Here is a 25,565-nt window from a genome sequence, read left to right as displayed (position 1 = left end):
TATCTCTTTTTTAATTTATCCTCCATCCTGAGCCACCCACTTTTATCTATCTCACCTTCCTCTGTCTCCATACAAGTCTTTTCCATCAATTACACCTCTACATTTGTTCAGCACTTGCAACATTCTCCAACCATCTGTTACTCTCTTCTCACACTCTCATGAACCTACCTACCTTCTCCACACTCCTTTTGATCCATTGTCTGTATCCTCTCTTATGTCCACCTTCTTGTACTTTGAGAATTTGCTCTACTCCACCATCACCACCATCATCACCGTCTTTCCAGCTACTCCCACCTACCCTTATATAAATAGGGGGTAGTCATGTATCTCCTCAACAGCAAGACACCTGTGCTTGTCCCACTGTCATACTTCTGTCTCTTAATTCTTGGCATAAAACGCCACTTCCTTCCCTCTCTCTCTCTCTCTTTTAAATACTCCCTACGTGTAGTTGAGGGGGCTTTTCCCTGTTCTTTTCCTGTCATGCGCAAGTTACTTGACAGCTCCCCTGGTGCTGTTGGCATGGCATCAGGAAAGGCATTCAGCTATACAAAACCATGCCAAAGCTGACATTAGAACCTGACACAACCCTGCAGCTTGCCAGATCCTATCAATCTGTCCAACCCATGCCAGCATGGAAAACAGATGTTAAATGGCAACAATGATGATGCTAATGATGAGGATAGCAATAAATGTGCAGGGAAGGGAACTGGGAAGTTGTTAAAATATTGGATAGAATGCCTTGTGGTATTTGTTCTGGCTATTTCCAACGTAAGTTCAAACTTTACCTTTTATTTTTCTGGCATCAAAAAATAAAGCAACCAAGGTAGCAAGCTGGCAGAATGGTTAGCAGAATGGGCGAAATACCTAGTGACACTTTGTCTGTCTTCATGTTCTGAGTTTAAATGCTGCCTGGGGCGACTTTCCCTTTTATCCTTTTGGGATCAATAAAAGAAGTACCAGTTGAGTACTGGGGTTGATCTAACAGAATTAGCCAGTCCCCTCAAAATTGCTGACCTTGTGCCAAAATTTGAAACCAGTAACACAAGTCTTTCATCCTTGGTCATCTTGACCAGTACTGATTCAAGATTAAATAACAACATTAGTATTTCACAAACAACTAAGATAGAGAAGCATCTTGGCTAAATGCACTCAGGTGTGAGATAACTGTCCAGTATCAATTGTAGGTTTAAGTTTTTGCATACGCACTCCATTTTAGCTCAATGCATGTGATATTACTTACACAGTGTAACCCAAAAAAGGAGTTCCATGTCATCATTCAGCCTGAGAGAAAGAGCAACCAAATTTCTACCAAATCTAACCAGACTGTCTTTCAAATAAAGGACATGTTTTATAATGATTTTAATACACATTAACAAAAAAAAAAAAAAGGGTTGGTCACGGTTGGAGAGATAAATTAGGTTTAAGCAACAGCTAAAAACTAAACCAGCAATAATGGATAAATGTTGGTGCTTCAATGTGGTTACTCTGCTTTTTAAAAATAACAGATAAATCTCCCTCAAATTGCATCTCAACAACCAGCCATAGTGCAAGTAGTAGATTGCTCTTCTCTGCACATTTTTACCCTGTGCTATTGTGACCCACATGAAGGATCAGTATTCAGTTGCTTGAAGTTGACTTTAACTATATCGTTGTATCTGAGTCAGAATTTATCCTAATTTCTCTTATTGCTAGCCAGCTGTGAATATAATATTTACATAGATACTATATAGAGATTCATTTAGTCATTTACTTGTTTCAGTCATTTGACTGTGGCCATGCTGGAGCACTGCCTTTAGTCAAACAAATAAACCCCAGGACTTATTCTTTGTAAGCCTAGTACTTATTCTATTGGTCACTTTAGTCGAACCACTAAGTTATGGGGATGTAAACACTCCAACATTGGTTGTCAAACGATGGTGGGGGGACAAGCACAGACACACACACAAATATATACATACACACACACACACATATGTATATATATATATATACGATGGGCTTCTTTCAGTTTCCGTCTACCAAATCCACTCACAAGGGTTTGGTCGGCCTGAGGCTATAGTAGAAGACACTTGCCCAAGGAGCCATGCAGTGAGACTGAACCCAGAACCATGAGGTTGAAAAGCAAGCTTCTTACCACACAACCATGCTGCACCTATACAAAAACACAAAGTGTCTACCATTTCAAAATATGAAGGGCATATTTTACAATGCAGTAAGATATACTCTGCGTCAAACTATTACTGGATGGTCATAGCTGGAATACATTTCACCATAGATCTGCTTAATCAAAACTAGTCAAAAGGGAAGCTACATAATAGCAGCATAATAATTCTTTCTTATTTTAGCACAAAGTCAGCAATTCTGAATAGAGGGGAAAGTCAATTACTTCAACCCCAGTGTTCAACTGGTACTTATTTTATTGACTCCTGAAAGGATGAAAGGCAAAGTTGACCTTGGCAGAATTTGAACTGAGCAAAAGCATCAAAAGCATAAGAAAATAAAAAATTAAAAAATCACACACATACGCATACTCACAAAATGTAGTTTATGTAAAGAATATATTTACCTGTTTGAGTAATTCTGAAAGTCGTGGTTTTTCATTTTTCCCCAAACGTCGATTGCTATTCCCTGGTCTGAAGGTATACCCTGTTTTGTTGGTCGTAAATGATACTGGTGATGTGCTGGTATCTCGCAAATACACTGGTAAGGAAGAAAGATGTTTTGAATTTTAGTATCAATAAAGCAATTTCTTCTTCATAAATCAATTTCTAACACTGACTTGTATGTGTCACCTTTATTTAGGATTGTCAACAGAATGTAACTTCTCAATAGCCGTTGATATGTTTGAAAGTGTATCTATAATAATAAATGCAAAATTCTGTCCATCTGGGACCCCTATATTTCAGTCTACATTTGCTAGACATATTATACCTTTTCGGAATCAGGATGATCTTGGGATTGAAAATCAGCCCTTCGTTTAGTACTTGAATATCTAGCATTGGGATCTAATTTTAAAGCATTTGGGTTGCTGATTCACACCATCTTCGTCGGTGTTTGTCAGATGATGACAGTGATCAAGGGGGAGATAAATGATATTCGCTTCATTAATTTTATGTTGAGATAAGAACTTTGGGACAAATTGGCCAACAACTGGAATTCAAACTGGGACTGGAAAAATAGAATGATTGCATTACAGAATTAATTCTCATCTGTCCTTAACATTTAATCAAACACCACCAGGGCATATAGTCATTATAGATGTATTATAGTCATACTATTTAGCACTCTTTAGTTTTGGGCTGTAGGCCCAGTTAGCCCTCCACAGGAGCAAGCTTAAAAATCCACTTGGAGTGCAGCTTTTAAGCTAGTTAGTAACTAAAATGATCACTTAAAATGAATGGAACTTGTGGAAGAGGGAGACCCAGGAAGACATGGGACAAAGTATTGAAGGCTGATCTCAAGACATTGAGCCTTATGAAGGAGATGACTAAGGACTGAGATATCTGGTGCATTGTTGAACTGAGAAGACCTGTCCATGACAGCAGAATTGATACCAGTGATGGTGCCACATTAAAAGCACCCAGTATACTCTGTGGAGTGGTTGGCATTTGGAAAGGCATCCAGCTGTAGAAACTAAACCAGAACAGACAATGGAGCCTGGTGCGGCCCCCAGTCTTACCAGATCCATTTAAACCATCCAACCCATGCCAGCATGGTAAAACGGACACTAAATGATGATGATGATGATACTGTTATTGTAGGTGTAGGTATGGCTATGTGGTTAAGTTCACTTTCCAACTATTTGATTTTTGGTTCAGTCTAATTGCATGTCACTAGGGCTCATAAGCTGGGAGATTATTACCATGCTTGAACACAGGTGGGAATTGGTGCCAAGAAGAGCATATGACCATAGAAACCTCTACCCCAAAGTACCATAATCTGATCCATGCAAGAATGGAAAAGTAGACATTAAAACAATGATGATGACGATGATAATGACAATCGAGGAATGACCATCTCATTTTCTTATTTCATGCATAATGTATCTAGGGTTTCACTATCTACTGGGTTCTTCATTTTAAGACAGAAGAATATGATATGAGTAAGGTCTGGCTGCTTTTTTTGGCTTCTTTTTTTTTGCAGCTTGAGGGATACTATAGTCCAGAAAAAGAGAATTGTTTAAACACTGTAATTTCTTGAGGAGTGGCTGTGCGGTAAGTAGCTTGCTTATGAACTACATGGTTCCGGGTTCAGTTCCACTGCGTGGCACCATGGTCAAGTGTCTTTTACTATAGCCTTAGGCTGACCAAACCCTTGAGTGGATTTGGTAGATGGATACTGAAGGAAGCCTGTTGTATATATGTATATATATATGTGTGTGTGTGTATGTTTGTGTGTCTGTGTTTGTCCACCCAGCATTGCTTGACAACTGATGCTGGTGTGTTTACATCCCCATAATTTAGCAGTTCAGCAAAAGAGACTGATATAATAAGTACTAGGCTTACAAAGAATAAGTCCTGGGGTGGATTTGCTCGATTAAAGGTGGTGCTCCAGCATGGCTACAGTCAAATGACTGAAACAAGTAAAAGAGTAAAAACAAAGAATACAATTGACTGCATGCTTTATGTTTGTGTATGCAGAGGAAAAGTATTTGTAATAAAAGAAGGAGCCTCTAGTATAATTCCATTTGCATTTTAAGAAGTGATGGTCACAACTGGTAACAGTTTGATTATATGATATTGCTGAGCAGGACTGGCCCAGGGCTAACTACAGCAACAACAGATATACATTAGAGACAAAACCTATCTATAATAATAGATTTAAAATGAGGGGAAAAAATGTATGTCATTTAGAATTCTGTAGAAATTATACGAATCTTAATGGACAAGGAAAAATAGAGATGTTATTGGAGAGATTAGCTGTGGTTTCTATCTAGCACATAAAGCTTGACCTAATAGTTTTGACCAATCAACTCAAAAGGATTAAGCTTTTAGCATTCAGATTACTCTGTCAAATGTAATCATTCGAAACTCGCCTTTGAGTTACTCTGTTGTTTCTGCTAAGTATTAATAAAAATATACTAATATTCATATTTTGAGTTCTATATTTCCCATTCGCCTCTCATTACCTGTATACGACAAGCTTCTTTCAGTTTCTGACTATCTAGTCCACTCACAAAGCTTTGGTCAGCTTGAGGCAAGAGTAGAAGACACTTGCCTAAGATGAACTATGAGGCTGGGAAGCAAGCTTCTTATTTCGTTATTGCCCACAAGGGGCTAAACATAGAGGGGATAAACAAGAACAGACAAAGGGATTAAGTCGATTACATAGATCCCAGTGCGTAACTCTTACTTAATTTATCAACCCTGAAAGGATGAAAGGCCACACAGCAAATGAAAGAAAATGAAATGAAGCAAATATCACCACTCCCCACAAAAAAATTAATAATATCACTCATTTATGAAGTCACTTTTTGAACAAATGGACTGAATTTACCTTTTTGTATAGCCACATGAGGTTTGGATCTGATAACTTTTCCACCAGGTTCAGAATAGTTTCTTTTGCACTGTGTAACATTGGTTTTCATATTGCAGCTTCCCAGTTTGAGTTTAGGCTGCTTCAGCTGTGAAACTCCGCCTCGAGCTTTGGCATCACCCTTTATGTAGCTATGTACCACCACCTGAACAAACATTGAGAAATAAATCTTAGAGAAAAATTAGACTGCTTATCGTCATCTTCAACAACTTGGAAAGGTTCCTAAACTTGGAAAATAGGTGCCTCATAAATTGTCTGAAAGCAACTGCAAATTCCAAGTTGACATCTGCTCTTCTCTCCATTCTCACGAACTCATTTCACCCATTTTGGATAGACTTGTGACTGGTAATGAAAAATATTAAACGTCGTAAACAGTGGCTTGGTAAAAAGGAAAAAGCTCAACTACAACCGAGAAGGGAACTTCATGGAAAAAAAGTTCTTCTCTCTATCTTGTGGGATTGTAAAGGAGTAATTCACTTTGAATTGTTACTACCTAATGTAGCAATCAATGCTCAAGTCTACTGTCAGCAATTAGTGTGTTTGAACAAAGCTTTGAAGAAAAAAAGACCCGCTTTAGTGAATCAAAAAGAAGTGATGTTTCATCAGGACAATGTGTGACCCCACACTGCAAAGATCACATCACAGAAGATTGAAGAGCTTGGTTGGGAAAAAATTCCTCATCCACCTTATTCTCCTGACCTTGCTCCTTCAGATTACCATTTGTTTCGTAGTTTACAGAATCATTTGGGGCACATAACTTTTGCAAGTGAGGAGGAGGTCGAAACTGAACTTTCAGAGTGCTTTGCTTTGAAACCAAAAGAGTTTTACATTGATGGGATTAAAAAGCTTGTAAATAGATGGAAGTAAGTCAAAGATAATTAGGGAAAGTACACTGATGATTAAATTTCAATTAAATATAACATTTGACCACTTGTTTTCTTTATTCAAAATTCGGACAGAACTTATGGGATGACCTGATATATATATATATATATCTTGCATTTAACATGTTTGGTTTTATTCAAAGAAATACTAACCGTTTTGATATTCCCGGCAGATGAAGATGATTCAGAGATTTCAGGAACATTGTTTAAACCATTACCTGAATGATTAAGAGATAATTTTTGTGGTAGACAAGGCTCTGACAGTGATGTATGAAGAGGCCAAGACTCAACGATATTGTTTGGAGATTTTGGAGATGCTGGAGATGACCCAAGTGATCTAAATGTATAATTATTCAAGAAAATCTATAATGACTTTTGGAGAAAAAAAAATTACATGAAGCATTAAAATAAAAAAAAAAACAAAAGGAAAAAATATTGAAAATTCAAAATAATTACAACATAGAAGCCACTCAAAAGCTTTTATTATTTGGTTCAAAATTTTTGTTGCACTAATTGTGACCAGGTCAGTGACACCGACCTCCTGTTACAGTGGAACCTTGTCAGTGACCAGGTCATAATTGGTACAACAAAAATGCTGGCACCAAATAATAAATCTTTAAGTGAAGTTAACAGTTTTGTGTATTTTTAATGGTTAATATGTGTCTTACAAATTGTAAATTGCTTTAGTTTAAACAGACAGTCTCAAATCAAATCACTTTCCAGGCAAATACATCTTCAAAATTGAAAATTTGATTAAAAAAAATATTCTAAAGAAGCTTGCTTCCTAACCACATGGTTCCAGGTTCAGTCCCACTGTGTTACACCTTAGGCAAGAGTCTTCTACTATAGCCTCAGGCTGACCAAAGCCTCGTGAGTGGATTTGGTAGACAGAAACTAAAAGAAACCTGTTTTATATATCTTTGTGTGTGTGTCTTTGTATCTGTGTTCGTCCCCTGCCACTACTTGACAATCAGTGTTGGTGTCCCTTGTAACTTAGCAGTTCAACAGAAGAGACTGATAGAATGAGTATGAGGCTTTAAAAAATAAGTAGCAGGATTGATTCATTCAGCTAAAAGTTCTTCAAGATGATGCCCCAGCATGGCCACAGTCTAATGACTGAAACAAGTAAAAGAAAAGATAAACCATCAAAACTTTCTAAAAGTCTAGATTTTTGGTAAATTCTACAAATAGATGGATGTAGGTCAAGCTCAGTCATTAAGAGATTCCCTCAGCTTCTATGTGGTTCTGAGTTCAATACTATTGCATACTGTCTTGGGCAAATACTGTCTACTAAACCTATGGGTTGATCAATGTCATGTAAGTGCAACTTAACTAAGAGAAACAGAATTGTACCATCAGTGACTGAAGCTGGACATTAAGGACTGGAACATAATTGGAATGTACAGTCATCAAAGGATCCATAAATGAAGGAAAATAGTACCAAAATATATGTTGACAAACACATTTTAGTTTTTATAATTTCCATCTCACTCATTTAACATCTGTCTATCATGCTGGCATGAGATGGATCTGAGAAGCTAAGCTGGTGAACTGTACTGAACTTCAATGCCCTCTTGACATGGTTTTTATGACTAGATGCTATTCCTAACTCCAATCAATTTACAGAGTATATTGAATGCTTTTCTTCAAGACATTGGCGCTAGTGAGGTCACCAAGTAACTTACAAGACAAAGAAAAGATCCTAGAACAAATGGGTTTGTAGCAGAGAGGAAACATTGGATTGGGACTGAAATTTGCTTAGGGGATGCAAACTCAGGTCCAAAATTTTTTACAAACAAGGTTTTATTTATTTTTTTATTTATTTTTGTTCTTTGAGAAGAAATCTGTCTTTGAGTTACTTTTTACAGATCACTTTTTATGCACTGTTTTCTAAACATGAGAAAATTAAGTATGGATGCAAATTTTGATTTTGCATTCCCACAAAAATTTTAGGAGGTGCACTTGCACCCCCTGCATTTCATGTTCCTGGGCTCATAAGTGGGCGGTGACTTTATGTTAGGCGTAGGAAGACAAAGGATGATAGATGAACAGGCACAGGGGTTTTGCTGTAGAGAAGATAGTTTCTAGAAAAGCATTTGAAGCAATGCAAGTTACTGTAATATAAACAACACACATTTACACAGGGATGGTATAATTCAAGAAAAATTATTAGCTTACCTATGAGGACTGTTAGAAGCCTTTCCATTGTTGTCTGCATTGAGCTTTTCGGGCACAACTTGCTTGGAGTCAGAATCATGATTTGGCAGTTTCTGAAGGTGGAATGATGCAGTTAGATGAAGTCTTGGAGAATGAAAGGAGAAGGCTGGGCAATAGATCATGGCAGACTGATATATCTTATAATAATTCTGCTTGTCACTCTATTACTTAGCCCATTCGTAACATTTTCATGTGATTAGTTGAAGGGGGGATGGGGAAGAGGGGGAAATGAGGGGGAGGGGAGAGAGAAGTGGTGGTGAGTGAAATGCGTAATTTTTTTTAGTACTGTTTTTTTCCTTCCATTACTTAGCCTGTCTGTAACACTTTCACATGATTAGAAGGAAAAGGAGAGAAGTGAAAGAAAATGGTGAGAGAAAAAGAGGGTAAGGTGAAGAGTGAGAGAGAAAGAGGGAGAGTATTGTGTATTAAGTCTATAAAATTGTACATGCATTAAGTAATCATCGTATTCCAATTTCCTTCACTTGTCAATGATTAGCAGATGAACGACAATCTTTTGATACAAACACAACACAGGCTATGCTTTTAGGTTTTTTTTTGATAAAGTTTTCAGAAATAACCCAATAAGTTTACCATTAATTCTGTGAAATATTCACGGGTCCTGCTAGTATGTATATACACATAACTGTTTGTCTGTTTGTCTGTTAGTTTGCATGTACATATGTATATTTGTATATACGCATGCATGTATGTTTATGAGCGTAGTGGTTTTATGTGTGTATGTATATGTATATTTATGTATACAGATTAATAGGAAAAAAAACTAACATGGGCTTGGACTACAAATATAAATAAAGGTATGTTAAATACAGGATAAATTGATAAATTCTTGATTTATTAAAATCACCTTACCTAAAAAACTAAATAAAGAAATAAACAAATGCCTGGTGATATTTTGTCACCAACTCTGAGTGAGGAGATCAGCTTGATACTCAAGAATTGTCCCCAGATAAGGGAAAGACAATCTAACAATTTACTTTATCACAACCAGACATGCTGAACAAATAACAACAGTACATCTACTTCTAACTTGGTGCTTTTGAACTGCCAATAAAGCCTCCACATGACTGCTGGATTTGCTAGAAATAACAACAAATTTCCATCAAATTACACCCTAACATCAGTCAGTGTAGTTTTTAATATATAAAAAGATGGGATGGTCATGACTGGATTGCTTTTGATCACAGGTTTGTTCCACTGGAGTGGCTCTATATATCCTCAAGCACTACTGTACACATCCATATTTATATCTATGTACCTGTCTATCAATGTATGTGTGTGTGTAATGAGAACCCATAGTTACCTCTACCAAAATTTACTTTCAAGGCTTTGATGGTAAGTCAAAGTTACGGCACTCACCTAAGCTGCTGTGCAGCAGGAGGAAAAACAAAGAACAATCTACCTGTAAAGTGAGTGTGTTAACCACACAGCCATGCTTGTGCCTTTTCCGTAACCATGAAGAACAAAGTGTATATTCAAGGAAACTAAACCATATACACACATGCACATGATAACTAGGACCTAGAAACTGCAATATAGGTGGAATAAAACCTATAGAAAAATTATATTTATTATAATCCAACTGATGAGGCGCAATGGGCCAGTGGTTAGGGCAGCGGACTTGCAGTCAGAGAATCGTGGTTTCGATTCCCAGACGAGGGCATTGTGTGTGTTTATTGAGTGAAAACACCTAAAGCTCCACGAGGCTCTGGCAGGGGGTGGTGACAACCCCTGTTGTACTCTTTCACCCCAACTTTCTCTCACTCTCTCTTCCTGTCTCTTGAGTAACACTGTGATGGACTGGCGTCCTGTCCAGCTGGGGTGGGTGGGTGGGAACACATACGCCACAGAAACCGGACCCATGAGCCTGGCTAGGCTTGAAAAGGTCGCATAAATAAAAAATATATAATAATCCAACTGATAGCTCATCTTTTAGGAGTTAGAGATCAACGTAGTCAAATGTAATATTGATTTCAAATTTTGGTGCAAGGCCAGTAATTTTGGGAGTGGGGTGAGGGTAAATCGATTACATTGCCCCCAGTGCTGAGCTGGTACTTATTTTACTGAACCCAAAAGGACAAAAGGAAAAGCTGACCTTGGTGGAATTTGAACCCAGAATGTAAAAAACAGACAAAATGCTGCTAAGCATTTTCCCCAGCATGCTAACAATTTTTCCATCTTGCCATCTTGATTTTAATACTAAAGTCCTAACAACTACATGATTATATGAAAATGAAACAATAAAGGCGCATGATAAGTTTGGTTAATTTAACTATAGAACTTTCAGTAGAATTAACTAAGGGCTTACTTGTTCTGATGAGCTCTGGACATTTTCTCTAGCCCTTAGTTGTTGCTCAAGTTTCTGAACTTGATTTACTTCTTGATGAAGTCTCTGCTTTAATCTGTAAAGAAGAATCATTGTTATTAAGATGACAAAGTAAAACCACAAGCATTTAAAACACGGCACATCATGTTTGTTACGACAACACTGTATAACACGACTTTTGCCCTTGGTAGCCACTAGTATTTCTTAGTTGGTTACCCTTAGAAAATATGAAAAATGGTTATATTTCCTTCAAACTTTTCTTTTGTTACATTTATTCAAACACACAGCTATGATGCTCCCACACTACTTCTACACATGATCAGAGATGCACATATTTTCAGCCACTAAGGGACTTGCTCAAGTGGTCATGGTCAAGCAACTGACAAGTGAATCTGTGGTACTGAGCAGAATATTTGTTTTAGAAATATTTCTGCTTTGGCAATTCAGCACTGAATCTGTCTGAAATGTAATTGAAAATAAGTCAGTTTTAAAACATTGATGTCCAAGTCATAAAAGCAGTTTTTTCAGGGAATTGTAGCCATTCCATTTGATTTCTAAATAGAAGCAAACAGAAAATAACCCTTACTGACTAAAGACAAAAAAAACAAAAAAAAAAACACACACACACAAAATTTTTGTTACACAGTGTAATAAGCATATAAGCAATCTTACAAAGGAAATTCTGAAACAGATATTTCAATATTAATCTTGTATGCGTCACTGATGTAGAAATAAGGTTTCTTATTCAAAACTCTTAAATAATTAGGTACTACAACATAATTTATTTGTACAATGATTACAATTTGCAAACTAAGTCATACATTTCATCAATGCATATTCCATAGAAACATGCTATACAGGGGAAGCAAACCTTTTTATTCCTTTGACAGAAGAAGAGCAGATTGCCTTGCTTTGCTGATGAGGATATCCCTAACTAGCAATGTAAACAAACAAATTTCAACATCTCATACAACAATAAATTTTAGCAATAGGAAAATTCCTTAGAAAATAGAACACTTTTATTCAGTCAAAACTGGGCTTATATTAAGTTGTGGATGGAGATATCAAGATGCAAATGAAAATTTTGAGGACTTGATTAAAAACTAATTAAATTTAGAAGATTCATTGACTAATTGCTAAAACAACTGGAAAATTAAAAACATTATAAGGTGCAGGAGTGGCTGTGTGGTAAGTAGCTTGCTTACCAACCACATGGTTCCGGGTTCAGTCCCACTGTGTAGCACCTTGGGCAAGTGTCTTCTACTATAGCCTCAGGCCGACCAAAGCCTTGTGAGTGGATTTGGTAGACGGAAACTGAAAGAAGCCTGTCGTATATATGTATATGTATATATATCTGTGTGTGTTTGTGTGACCCTGGTGCCATCAAGCAAGAGCATGAAGCCAAGCCAGATGTGGAATCCAAAATTCTTTTATTTTTATTTTAGTGTGACAAGGGACCAGGAGATGTTGCGATTTGCTGTACTTGATAAGATACATCAAGCTGAGTAAAATTTCTGTTTTCCACACATACAGGCTTGTCCTTTCAGGTGTTGGTACCATTTAAAAAGCACCTGTGCTGGTGCTGCGTTAATGCAATCATGCCACAACTGACAATTGAAGTCTGGACATCTCCCTGCTAGTCAGTTCCATGTCAAACCGATCAACCCATGCCAGCATAGAAAGAAGATGCTAATTGATGATGATGAGGATAATGATGATGATGGAACTGAGAAATTCTCTTTTACACAGCAAATGTGCTACATATATACTCAACCTAACCAAACTGATTGCTCCAGCCAAGCACACTGTGTGAAGACTGCTTGCTACAGTATAGCACAATTCTGATGCTACAGCCAAAGCTAGCAAAACTCTCCTTGAATCAAGGAAATCTGCCATTGTCACCAGGCACAAGGTTCTCATTAAAGAGGTTCACAAGGCAGAAGTGGTAGGCAAGTAGAACCAGAGGCAGACCTCAGTTTGTGTGGATGGATGGAGTGAGGAAAGCTTTGGTGGTTAGAGGTGTTAGAGTGAGAGAGTCAAGAGAGTTTATAAATGATAGGAAAGCTTGGAGAGTGCTTGTGGACGGATGAGTGAATTTGATGTTGCTCAAAGGGATATGGCACCAGCATGATGTGGTGGGGGTAAACCAGCATATGCTGTTGGGCCCTGCTGCTGATATTGGGGGTTGCGTTCTATGCCTTGACCTGAGCAGAGAATGGGGCTCGCGTCTTTGAGCTGGGAAATGAATGGAATGCCTGGCATGTGTCTTGTGTCTACCCACTCCTAAAAAATGGAGAATAGGCCTGGGTATATATATATATATAGCCAGCACAGGTGCCATACTGGCACCTGTGCTGGTGGCATGTGTAAAAAGATTCGAGTGAGGTTATTTCCAGTACTGCCTGACTGGCCCCCCCGTGACGGTGGCATGTAAAAAGCATCTGCTACACTCTCGGACTGGTTGGCGTTAGGAAGGGCATCCAGCTGTAGAAACTCTGCCAGATAAAGATTGGAGCCTGGTGCAGCCATCTGGTTCGCCAGCCCTCAGTCAAAATCGTCCAACCTAAACGATGATGATGATATATATATACTTTTTTCTTAGTCAACTATGTACTTTTTTTCTTCTGCAGTACTTAATAAAAAGGGTCACAGGTAGATTCTTTTGAATTAGACAACTGTGATAAAATATTAAAAATAAAGTTTTTATTTTTTCTCAACTGCTGGTGGGGCAGACATTTTTCAGTAAAATTATAGTGTGGCCTGGAGGAAAATAAATTGGGAAACACTGCCCTGCTCTAAACATTGATCAATCCCATCTTCCTCTGTACTTTTCCTCCACTCCGCTCTGAACTCATTCTCTGTCATCATTAAGCCATCTCTGTTTCTCCAGTTGATAAGAACCAATGCAACCCCCACCCCCACTTCCTCATTAGTGAAATTTCACAAAAATAATAAAAGAAAAAAAAAAGTAAAGCAGTTTATGTATAGCAAAGTATGAACTCACAAACATTGATATAACGTACATGTGCCATCCCAGCCCACAACCATCATCATCACCTCAACTAATAAAGCTTTATTATTGATTAACTAAGTCAATCAATAACGATAAAAGCAAATAAATTCATTACATTTTATCAATGAATATATAAAATATGAAGAGATATATCATAATTCCAATAATTATGAATAGCTCAATCTCTTTTCATTGTGTTGTTATGTTATTTTATTATCCGTTCTTAAGTTTGCCAGCATGTGTTAGATCCATTAAGACCAGCAGAGTAGATTTTAATTTTGAAGAAAGAAGGAATGTGTAGGGTGGCAGTGCATGTGTGTATGGGGAGTGAGGTATCAGATTGCTTTTTGAGCTTAATGGAAAAGCTTTGCTGGAAATATGCTTATGTTTTTTTTTCTTTTTTTTTTTAAATATAAATATAAACTGTGTCAAGAATACGTTTTGCAATATCTTGTAATAGACAAACTGTCTCTGATTCATTTCCGGATTGTTCTATAATTCATTATGAATATATATATATATATATATATATATATATATATATATATATATATTAATAAATATAAGGGTAGCAAAAAATTCTAGAAAAAATTCTCCGCTACCAGCGGTCCAGCGAGAAAGAAAAGATAGTCAAAGACTATATAATATACATTCAAAAATGGCCATAATAGGACATTCGACTCACTAGAAAGAGCAGCCAAACTCAAACCGCTGATAGTTATAATTCAGAAATTGAAAGAGAAGGGGTAAATGTTTTTATTTCTCTTTCAATTTCAGAATTACAACTATTAGCGGTTTGGGTTTGACTGCTCTTTCTAGTGAGTCGAATGTCCTATTATGGCCATTCCTTATATTTTTGAATATATATATATATATATATACACACACACATATGAAGAGAAAGTCATAACAAGTGAGCTATAATTTTCAAAATTGCCTGACCTATAAATTTTCATAAGATTTATATTTCATATTCTTAAATGATTTTTGTTGCTAGACTGTGGCCATGCTGGGGCCATGACCCATATTTATCAATTGATACCCATTTTATTGAATATAGAAGAATGAAATACATAGTAAACCTGGGTTAATTTCAATTGAGAATATAAAGAGATATAGACAGAAACGACAACATTGGTTTTCATTTATTTGCAGCTTGGTAACATAGATACCAGTCATAAACTGGAGCTGAATCAATCATTTACTTTAGATCTTTCCACAAAATGTGTAAGATATACAAGAAGGAATTCCAAATGAAAGACAAGTTGTAGAAAAATGAATTAATATTGTTTTAACTAATCAGTGAGTTAATACAATAGCTTGTATTATCATCATTGTCCTTTAATACCTAGTTTAATACCATGTCTGCATTGGTCAGATGGAATTTATTGGGGTAGATTTTCAAAGGCTAGAAGCCCTTCATGTTGCCAATCCTCACCTCAGTGCTTCATGATCTCACAGCTGTGCACAATTTCTCAACAAAAAGTTCTTACAGATAAAATCTATGATAGCAGGTTTTTGATTTAAATATAAACATGTGATTTTGAAAAACTTTTGTACCATAACCAGAGGCAATCTCAAGTGGGGGGGGGGGGTCAGATTAAAAAGGTAGGGTGTGATTTGAAGGAGAATAGGCTAAGATTTTTAACAGCCCAAGTGACCATGCAGAGGTTCCATTATTGGATTGTCTAATGTTTTGTCAACTTATAGTGGTGCTGAGTTCAAATCACTTTAAGAGGATTTTCAGTTGGGACCATTTAATCAAATTCTTATTGGAATATATAACAAGACTATGGTGTTAGAAAATTACTATTTTTGAATCTCATAACGAGAGATATTCAGCAACAATACTTTGGAGCGTTTGCCAACATAACATGGCAGTCCTGGTTTAGGATGAATGTTGCTGTAATTTAGCCCCAGGAGTCATTGTCTCCAGCTGGCTATACGACACGATCTGTGTCTGTATATTTTCGAACAAGGGAATCTAGCACCCTAAATCAGCTCAAAACAATATTTGTGTATTGCAATTTCTGGAAATCGTGATACACAGACATTGCTTTGAGCTGAATGGGGGTGCTAGATTCCCTTGTTCGAAAATATACGGACACAGATTGTGTCGTATGACCAGCTGGAGACAATGACTCCTGGGGCTAAATTGCAGCAACATTTGTCCTAAACCAGGACTGCCATGTTATGTTGGCAAACAATCTTTACTCCAAGACTATGGTGTGTTCAGTGGTTTTCTTTGTGGGTTAAAGGCCATTAATTTAATTTATCTTCTCTTTTATCTTTTACTTGTTTCAGCCATTAGACTGTGGCCATGCTGGAGCACCATCTTGAAAAACTTTTAGTCAAATGAATTGATCGCAGTGCTTATTTTTTAAGCCTGGTACTTATTCTATTGGTTCCTTTTGCTGGACCACTAAGTTACAGGGGACATAAACACACCAACACTGGTTGTTAAGTGGTGATTGGGGGGGGGGGGAAACAGACACAAAGACACACACACATAGATATATTGACATATATATATATATATATATATATATATATATATACATATATGATGGGCTACACACTGGGACTGAACTCAGAATCATGTGGTTGGGAAGCAAGATTCTTACCACACAGCCACTCATACTGCTGACAAATTTTGGCACAAGGCCAGCAATTTCAGGGGTAGAGATAAGTTAATTACTGTGCTCAACTGGTGTTTATTTCATTGACCCCAAAAGGATGGAAGGCAAAATCAATCTAGGTGGTATCTGAACTCAGAATGTAAAGACCAGTGAAATAACACCAGGCATTTTGGCCAGCACAAGGAGCTAAACATAGAGGGGAAAAACAAGGACAAAGGGACTAAGTCGATTACATCAAACCCAGTGCGTAACTGGTACTTAATGTATCGACCCTCGAAAGGATGAAAGGCAAAGTCGACCTCGGCGGAATTTGAACTCAGAACGTAGCAGCAGACGAAATACCGCTAAGCATTTTGCCCGGCCTGCTAATGATTCTATCAGCTTGCCACCTTATTGAGTTGATTCATTAAGAAATTATATATTTCTTTACTACCCACAAGGGGCTAAACACAGAGGAGACAAACAAGGACAGACAAACGGATTAAGTCGATTACATTGACCCCAGTGTGTAACTGGTACTTAATTTATCGACCCTGGAAGGATGAAAGGCAAAGTCGACCTCGGCGGAATTTGAACTCGGAACGTAACGGCAGATGAAATACGGCAACGCATTTCGCCCGGCGTGCTAACGTTTCTGCCAGCTCGCCGCCATTAAGAAATTATAGTTTTGGTTTTAATTCTTTTAATTTCAAGTTCTTTTTAAGTCATTACCAAAATTTTGAAGTTGACTGGGTACCAATACCCACGCGCTCACAATACATTATATTCTTGAAATTGCTGAATTACAGCACAGTCTTATATAACTATATAGGATGATTATATACACATGTGTACATATATGTTTATGTGTGTGTACTTGTGTATGTGTGCATGTAGGTGCAGCATGGTTATGTGGTTAAGAAGTTTGCTTCACCATTACTTACTTCCAGGCTCAGTTTCAATGCTACTATAGCCCCAGCTCTGTTTGACTAAAAATCCCTTAAGGTAGTGCTCCAGCTGAAACATGTAAAAGAATAAAAGAATGTGTGTGTATGTGCTTGTTCTATCTATCTATCTATCTATCTATATGTATGTGTGTATATATACACACACATTACCTAGGCATTGTGAGACTAATAACCTGGTGTAGTACTCAATATCCACAAGCTTCAGAATGAATCATAATGCTCTGTACTCAACTATATACATACATTCTGTTTTTCTTTTATTCTTTTATTTGTTTCAGTCATGTGATTGTGGCCATGCTGGAGCACTGGCTTTAGCCAAACAAATCGACTCCAGGACATATTCTTTGAAAACATAGTACTTATTCTATCGGTCTCTTTCACCGAACTGCTAAGTTATGGGGATGTAAACACACCAACATCGGTTGTCAAGCAATGGTGGGACAAACAGACACACAAACATATATACCCCACCACACACACACACACACATATATGATATATATATATGATGGGCTTCTTTCAGTTTCTGTCTACCAAATCCACTCACAAGGCTTTGGTCAGCCTGAGGCTATAGTAGAAGACACTTGCCCAAGGTGCTATGCAGTGGGACTGAACCTGGAACCAAGTGATTGGTAAGCAAGCTACTTTCCACAGCCACTTGTGCATGCATATATATATATATATATATGTATATATATGAAAAAGTTGAAGACAGGGATGAAATTCACACTATGAAAATGACATATTATCTGTAGAAGTAGAAATAGCACATTTCCCTTTATTGCTAATAAACATTCAAAACAACAAAAGAAACCCAAAAAATATTACATGGCTACCAGCTATTATGATCTAGAAACATAATTTATGAGTTACAAACACAGATGTATAAATACATACAAATACAACAGATAGACAGGCATATATATATATATATATATATATATATATATATATACACACATATAGATAGATAGATAGATAGATAGATAGATAGATAGATAGATAGATAGATAGATAGATAGATAGATAGACAGACAGATAGATAGGCAGATAAGTAGACAGAATGGACAGACTCTAATATGCACTGCATCTATTAAAAGCATTAATCCATCAGTGGAAAATATAACAACAAATAATAATAATAATAATAATGATGATGATGATGATGATGATGATGATGATGATGATAATAATGATGATAATAATAATAATAATAATAATAATAATAATAATAATAATAATAATGAGGATGATGATAATGGTGATGATCATGATAAAATTATTATTATTATTGGCAAATTTAGTGACAGCTACAGGCAATGGTGTTTATGAAATTTTCAGGTAAGAAAAAAAAGTTTCTGTTCATCATCATCATCATCAACACCTTTAGTGTTGTAGTATTTGTAGTGGTGGCGGTGTTTGCAAAATTGCTTAATATTAATAGAACACTGAATTTTTGAAAATAGACGGAAATGTGTGTGTGTGTGTGTGTGTGAGAGAGAGAGAGAGACTGGAAGAATACAATTAAAAAAAATATGTATACAAATTATATCAAAGGAATCAAAAATAGACGAGTGAGGTGGGAGAGGTGATGGGAAACATTATATGAAAAATAAAGAAATAAATGAATATAATAAAAGAATTGACAACAAACACACTCAAAAATATATCAAAGCCAACACAAAACCAAAAAAATACAGTTTTGCATATCTTTATATTCACACATACATAATGTATGTATACACACATACATAATGTATGTATACACACATACATATATACATATGCTTATCTACATATGTATATACACATAAGCATATTAAAATAAAAATACAACTAGCATGCATATAAAGACTCACACACACTCTGTACAAGCATGTAGATATGCATATATGATCGTTGCCAGGGCTGTTGACTGGCTCCCATGATGGTGGCATGTAAAAAGCACCATTCAAGCGTGATTGTTGCCAGAGTCGCCTGACTGGCTCCTGTGCTGGTGGCACATAAAAAACACCATTCGAATGTGGTCGTTGCCAGTGCCGCCTGACTGGCTCCTGTGCTGGTAGCATGTAAAAAGCGCCATTTGAGCATGGCTGATGCCAGTACCACCTGACTGGCCCTCATGCCGGTGGCAAGTAAAAGCACCCGCTATATTTTCGGAGTAGTTGGCATCAGGAAGGGCATACAGCTGTAGAAACTTTGCCAGATCAGATTGGAGCCTGGTACAGCCTTCTGGCTTGCCAGCCCTCAGTCAAACAGTGCAAACCATGCCAGCATGGAAAGCGGATGTTAAACGACGATGATGATGATGACATTTGCATTCTTGTTGCCTGACCAAATACAATCAAGTCAGTAATTCAGAGTGCTCAGAGTATCATCCTCAGCTTTGAAATAGTAATCTCAAATCACACTCACACATCATCATCATCATTTAACGTTTGCTTTCCATGCTAGCATGGGTCGGACGATTTGACTGAGGAGTGGCGAACCAGATGGCTGCATCAGGCTCCAATTTGATCTGGCAGAGTTTCTACAGCTGAATGCCCTTCCTAATGCCAACCACTCCAAGAGTGTAGCAGGTGCTTTTACGTGCCACTGGCACGAGGGCGAGTCAGGCGGTACTAGCAATTCATTATTACTACTAGATGGCCCTGTATCATCAAAAATGATGGCTAATATGTAGTATCTTATGTATAAAATATCGATGGTAAATCAAATTAATACACTTGTCAATGTTCACATACATCCCTTGTACATGCACATACAGAGTTGAAATGCTGTTTGATTTTTCTTCCTGGCATTGAATGTTTACCATCCCACCAGTTTATCATCACACTTTCCTTCCTTATTCATCTATCACCCCTTCTTTTCTCATTCATATATTGTGACAGAGAAAAACACAAGAGTATTATTATAGTAGAAGATCATAATAACTTTATTATTATTATTATCATCATTATCATTATTATTATTATTATTATCATCAGTGGCAAGCTGGCAGAACTGTTAGCACACTGAGCAAAATGCTTAGCAGCATTTTGTCCATCTTCATATTCTGAGTTCAAATTCCACTGGGGTTGACTTTACTTTTTATCCTTTCGGGGGTCAATGAAATAAGTACCAGTTACACACTGGTTCAATCTAATCGACTAACCCCCTTCCCCACCAAATTTTCAAAGCCTTGTTCCTAGAGTAGAAATTATTATGATTATTATTACTGGCAGTGAGCTGTCAGAATCATTAGCACACTAAGCGAAATGCTTAGCAGTATTTTGTCCATCTTTGCATTCTAAGTTTAATTTCTGAGAGGGTAACTTTGCCTTTCATCCTTTGAAGGTCAATAAATTAAGTACCATTGAAACTCTGGCATTATTGTTGCCTGACCAAATACAGGTAAGTCAGTAATTCAGAGTGCTCAGAGTATCATCCTCTGCTTTGAAATAGTAATCTCAAATCACACGCATACATATTCATTATAACTTCACTCGAAGTTTCAGGCCAAAACCAAAAAAAAAAATATTAGACAATGGGTGAGATAAAAGGGTAAAGCTCCTTCTTGAATCATATAGATTCTTAAAGCCAGTTTCCTGGCTTCTGTGGTGTATATATATATATATATATATTCACCTGGATGGGACGCTGGTCCATTGCAGGATTACTCACCTTGGTCAGCTGAGTGGACTGGAAAAATGTCCCCTCCACCAAAATTTCAGGCCTTGTGCTTATACTAGAAAGGATCATTATTATTAAGGAGGCGAGCTGGTAAAATTGTTTGCATTTTTGGAGGTCGATAAAATAAGTATCAGTTGTACATTGGAGTCAATGTAATCAACTATCTCCCTCTCTCGAAGTTTCAAGCCTTGTGCCTATAGCAGAAAGGATTATCATTATTATACTTAAGGTGGTGAGCTGGCAGAATTGTTAGGACATCGGGTAAAATGCTCAGTGGCATTTTGTATGACTTCACATTCTGAATTCAAATTCTGCCTTTCAGGGTTAATAAAATGAGTACCAGTTGAGCACTGAGGTCGATATAATAAACTTACCCACCTCCCCTGGAACTGCTGGCCTTGTGCCAAAATTTGAAATCATGATGATTATTATTATTAATATAGGGGCAAGCTGGCAGATCCATTAGTGTAATGGACAAAATGATTTGTTGCATTTCATCTGTCTTACATTCTGAGTTCAAACTCCACCAAGGTTGGCTTTGTCTTTCATCCATATAGGGGTCTATAAATTAAGTACTAGTCAAGGACTGAGGATGTTGCAATAGACTAGTCCCCTGCCCCAAAATTTCATTCCTTGTTCCAATAAAAGACAGGATTATTACTAATATTATTAATCACCAGAAATGAGTGTCCTACATGAAACTTTCAGCTCTTAAGTCACTTTGTAACTTCTGATTAAAAGCAGTATATATACATGTGTATGTGTATGTAAGATTATTCTTACATTCTCTGTCTGTCTATCTAATTATCTATCTATTGTGGAGTGACTGGCTGTTCTTGAGGAAACCTGTTGAGTCAAGTATGTCAACACCAACATCAAAATAAAAATCAAATGGAAATTGTAGCTAAGATACCCGTGCTGGTGGCACGTAAAAAGCACCATCCAAACATGGTTGATGCCAACGCCACCTGATTGGCGTCCGTGTCAGTGACATGTAAAAAGCACCAACCAAGCGTGGCCGTTTTCCAGCCTCCTCTGGCCCCTGTGCCGGTGGCACGTAAAAAGCACCCACTACACTCACGGAGTGGTTGGCGTTAGGAAGGGCATCCAGCTGTAGAAACACTGCCAGATCAGACTGGAGCCTGGCGCAGCCTCCTGGCTTCCCAGAACCCGGTCGAACCATCCAACCCATGCTGGCATGGAAAATGGATATTAAACGATGATGATGATGATGATGATGATGATCCATCTCATCATCATTTAAAGTCTCTTTTCCATGATGGTTTGACTGGAACTGGTATGTTGGAGAGCTACACCAAGTTCCAGCCTGATTTGGCATGGTTTCTGTGGCTGGATGATAGGAGATATATGTGTACACACACACACACACACAAAAGTATAGGTGTGTATGTGTGTATACAGTATAAGAGAGAGAGAGAGAGAGGAGAGAGAGAGAGAGAGAGTGTGTGGGGGGATGGTACTCAATCATTATAGTTTCCTTCTTTGATGGCAAAGAGACTGGAATGTAGTGAAGGAGTGTAGCAGAGGTAGCAGTATAAATGGTGGAGGCAGTGATGACGACAATGATGACAACGATGAAGATTATTATTATTATTATTACTATTACGATGTAGAAAGCAGCAGTAAGTAAGAGGGTAGTGGTGATGTGTGTGATAGTGATGATGAGCAGTGATAGATGTTAGGGCAGGGACAGAGAAGACCAGAGAATATGGTAATAGCAGCAGTGATAGTGGTGGATGGGTGGGTGGGTGGGTAAGCAGAGGGGACAGTGGTGTAGGATGGTTGATAGTAAGGGAGGTGCTGATGATGAGAGGAGATATTGGACAAATTCAATTTGGCAAATTACAGAGGAGGTCCAATGGATACGATTAAAGTGAGAACAGTGGCCCGTGGTGGAATCTTTTAGAAATTACATGCTGGTTGGTAAGGGGTTGGTGAGGGGCAAAAATATGTTCATTAATTTCGGCAGAGGGGCAGCAGCATTCAAACTGTCATCAGATAGAAGTAAGCTCTGGGCATTGTGTTCGTCTACAGACAGAAGAGAGATAGTTCTGAGGGAAAAATTATTATTATTGTTGTTGTTATTATGCATGAGTAATCATTCTGGTAAGGAGAGAGGAAAGAGAGAAAGAGAAAGAGGGCGGTCAAGAAAATGGAGATGGAATAAAGAGATGTGGGGAGAAAGAAAGGGGTAAGAAAGAAGAAGGGGGGGGAGAGAAAGAGAGAGAGAGAAAAGAAGAAGTAAGAGAGGAGAGAGAGAGAGAGAGAGAGAGAGAGAGAGAGAGATTAAAAGTATAAAGTAAAAGGAAATGTGGAGAGTGGAAATCAAAGTGATGAGAAAGGGCAGTCCAAGACAGAAGCTGGTGAGGGAAGAGGAAATGGAAAGTAAAGTGTGAGAGAGAATGGGAAGTGAGTGAAAGGGTTATAGTTGGGTGAGAGAGGGAGAAAGAGAGAGAGAGAGAGAGAGAGAGAGAAGAAGAGAGAGAGAGAGAGGAGAGAGAGAGAGAGAGAGAAGACATGTAGAAGGGAAAAAGAGGTTAAGAAAAAAGTGAAGTCTGATGTGACTAGAGAGAGAGAGAAAGTGAAATTAAAGGAGAAAGAAAGATAATGAGAAACAGCCAGAGAGAAAAATGAGAAAGAACATTAAGAGAGATGTGTTAAAAAATACAGAAGAAAGAACAGATAAAATCCACTTAAAAGGAAAACCAAAACCAAAACAAAAAAAAAGCAAAAATATTAGACAAAAGGTGAAATAAAAGGGTAAAGCTCCTTCTTGAGTCATATAGATTCTTAAGGCCAGTTTCCTGGCTTCTGTGGTGTATATATATTCTCCACCTGGATGGGATGCTGGTCCATTGCAAGATAACTCACTCACCTTGGTCAGCTGAGTGGACTGGAAAAATGTGAAATGAAGTATTTTACTCAAGAACATAATACACTGCCTGATCCAGGAATTGAAACCACAATCTTACGATCATGAGTCCAACACCCTAACCACTAAGCCAATGTGCCATCACAATAGGTGAGATAAGAAGTATAAAAAAAAAGAAAACTTTGGAAAACCACATGAAGAAGAAGGGAGTAGTTAAGATAGCTTCTTGGTAAAAACCTAGCTAGATCCTGCTAAAACTTCATGATGGAGTCTCTATATAAATTACGCAACCAGAAAGAAAGAGAAGCCAAATGTCCTTCAAATCAAACTTCATTATCTTAAACAAGAGAGGCCATATTAGGTATTGTAGTCTCAGATATTCTGCAAAACAGATGGGAGGATCACAGCTGGAAGGCTTTTGATCAAAGGCTTGCCTGATTCAATTCTGCTGAGGCCAATTTTGCCTTTCACTTCCACTCCATGATTGATAAAAAAAAGTATTAGGTTGTCCCAAAAGTTCGTAAACACTTGCGAAAATTGAATTTTCACTCGCCAAGTACTAACAAAAATTATTCCTCAAAATAAAGACCATTATTTTCCAAGACTTTCTACGAACTTTTGGGACAACCTTATAGAATCAATGAAGGATTGAGGTTGATTTAATCAGCTAATATCTTTTCCTTGAATTTCTTACAATTATGTTGAACAAAATGCTTAGTGGCATTTCTTCTGACTTTACATTCTGAGTTCAAATACCACTGAAGTCAACTTTACCTTTCGTCCTTTCAGGGTCATTAAAATAAGTACCTGTTGAGCACTAGAGTTGATGCAATCAACATGTCCCCCCATTCCCCAACTCCACAAAAATTTCAGGCCTTGTGTCTATCATGGAAAGAATTATTATTATTATTATTATCATCATTATTATTAAATTCTGCTGAGGTCGACTTTGCCTTTTATCCTTTTAGGGTTGATGAAATAAGTACCAGTTGAACACTGGGGTCGATGTTATCAACTCGTCCCCTCCCCCAAAACTTCAGGCCTTGTGCTTTTAGTAGAAAGGATTTTTCTTCTTATTAAGGCAATGAGCTGGCGGAATCTTTAGCATGCTAGGTGAAATACTTAGCAGTATTTCATTTGTCTTTACATTCTGAGTTCAAATTCTGCCATGGTTGACTTAGCATTTCATCCTTTAGGGGTTGATAAATTAAGTGCTAACAAAATACTGGGGTCAATGTAATCAACATAACCCTTCCACTGAAATTTCAGGCCTTCTACGCCTCCTCCTCATCCTTCTTCTAATTATTATTATTAATGTAGTCAACTGAGAATTCACTGCAGATTGGCAGGACATGTTTGAATGCAAAAAAGACTGCATTCTGAAAATTCTTTTGTATGGCCAACAAGATGAGAGATTTGTT

General features: G+C 37.4%; 1 protein-coding gene across 4 annotated transcripts in view; it reads right to left on the bottom strand.

Moving 5' to 3' along the window:
• The window catches only part of LOC115226650 (centlein-like), a 410,125-nt gene that overhangs the window by 31,873 nt on the left and 352,687 nt on the right, over positions 1-25,565 (bottom strand). For all 4 annotated transcript variants that reach the window (XM_036500365.1, XM_036500367.1, XM_036500368.1 and 1 more), the window contains 5 exons: positions 10,963-11,056; positions 8,598-8,689; positions 6,573-6,756; positions 5,497-5,680; positions 2,567-2,700 (listed from right to left, as the gene is read on the bottom strand). In XM_036500365.1, the coding sequence (XP_036356258.1) occupies positions 2,567-2,700; positions 5,497-5,680; positions 6,573-6,756; positions 8,598-8,689; positions 10,963-11,056 (688 nt within the window). The remainder of the gene's footprint in view (positions 1-2,566; positions 2,701-5,496; positions 5,681-6,572; positions 6,757-8,597; positions 8,690-10,962; positions 11,057-25,565) is intronic.

Source organism: Octopus sinensis, linkage group LG2, assembly GCF_006345805.1.
Source record: "Octopus sinensis linkage group LG2, ASM634580v1, whole genome shotgun sequence".
In the NCBI taxonomy this organism is placed as follows: domain Eukaryota; kingdom Metazoa; phylum Mollusca; class Cephalopoda; order Octopoda; family Octopodidae; genus Octopus; species Octopus sinensis.
The sequence above is the reverse complement of the archived record's forward strand: the minus strand, read 5'-3'. Positions and strand labels throughout refer to the sequence as shown.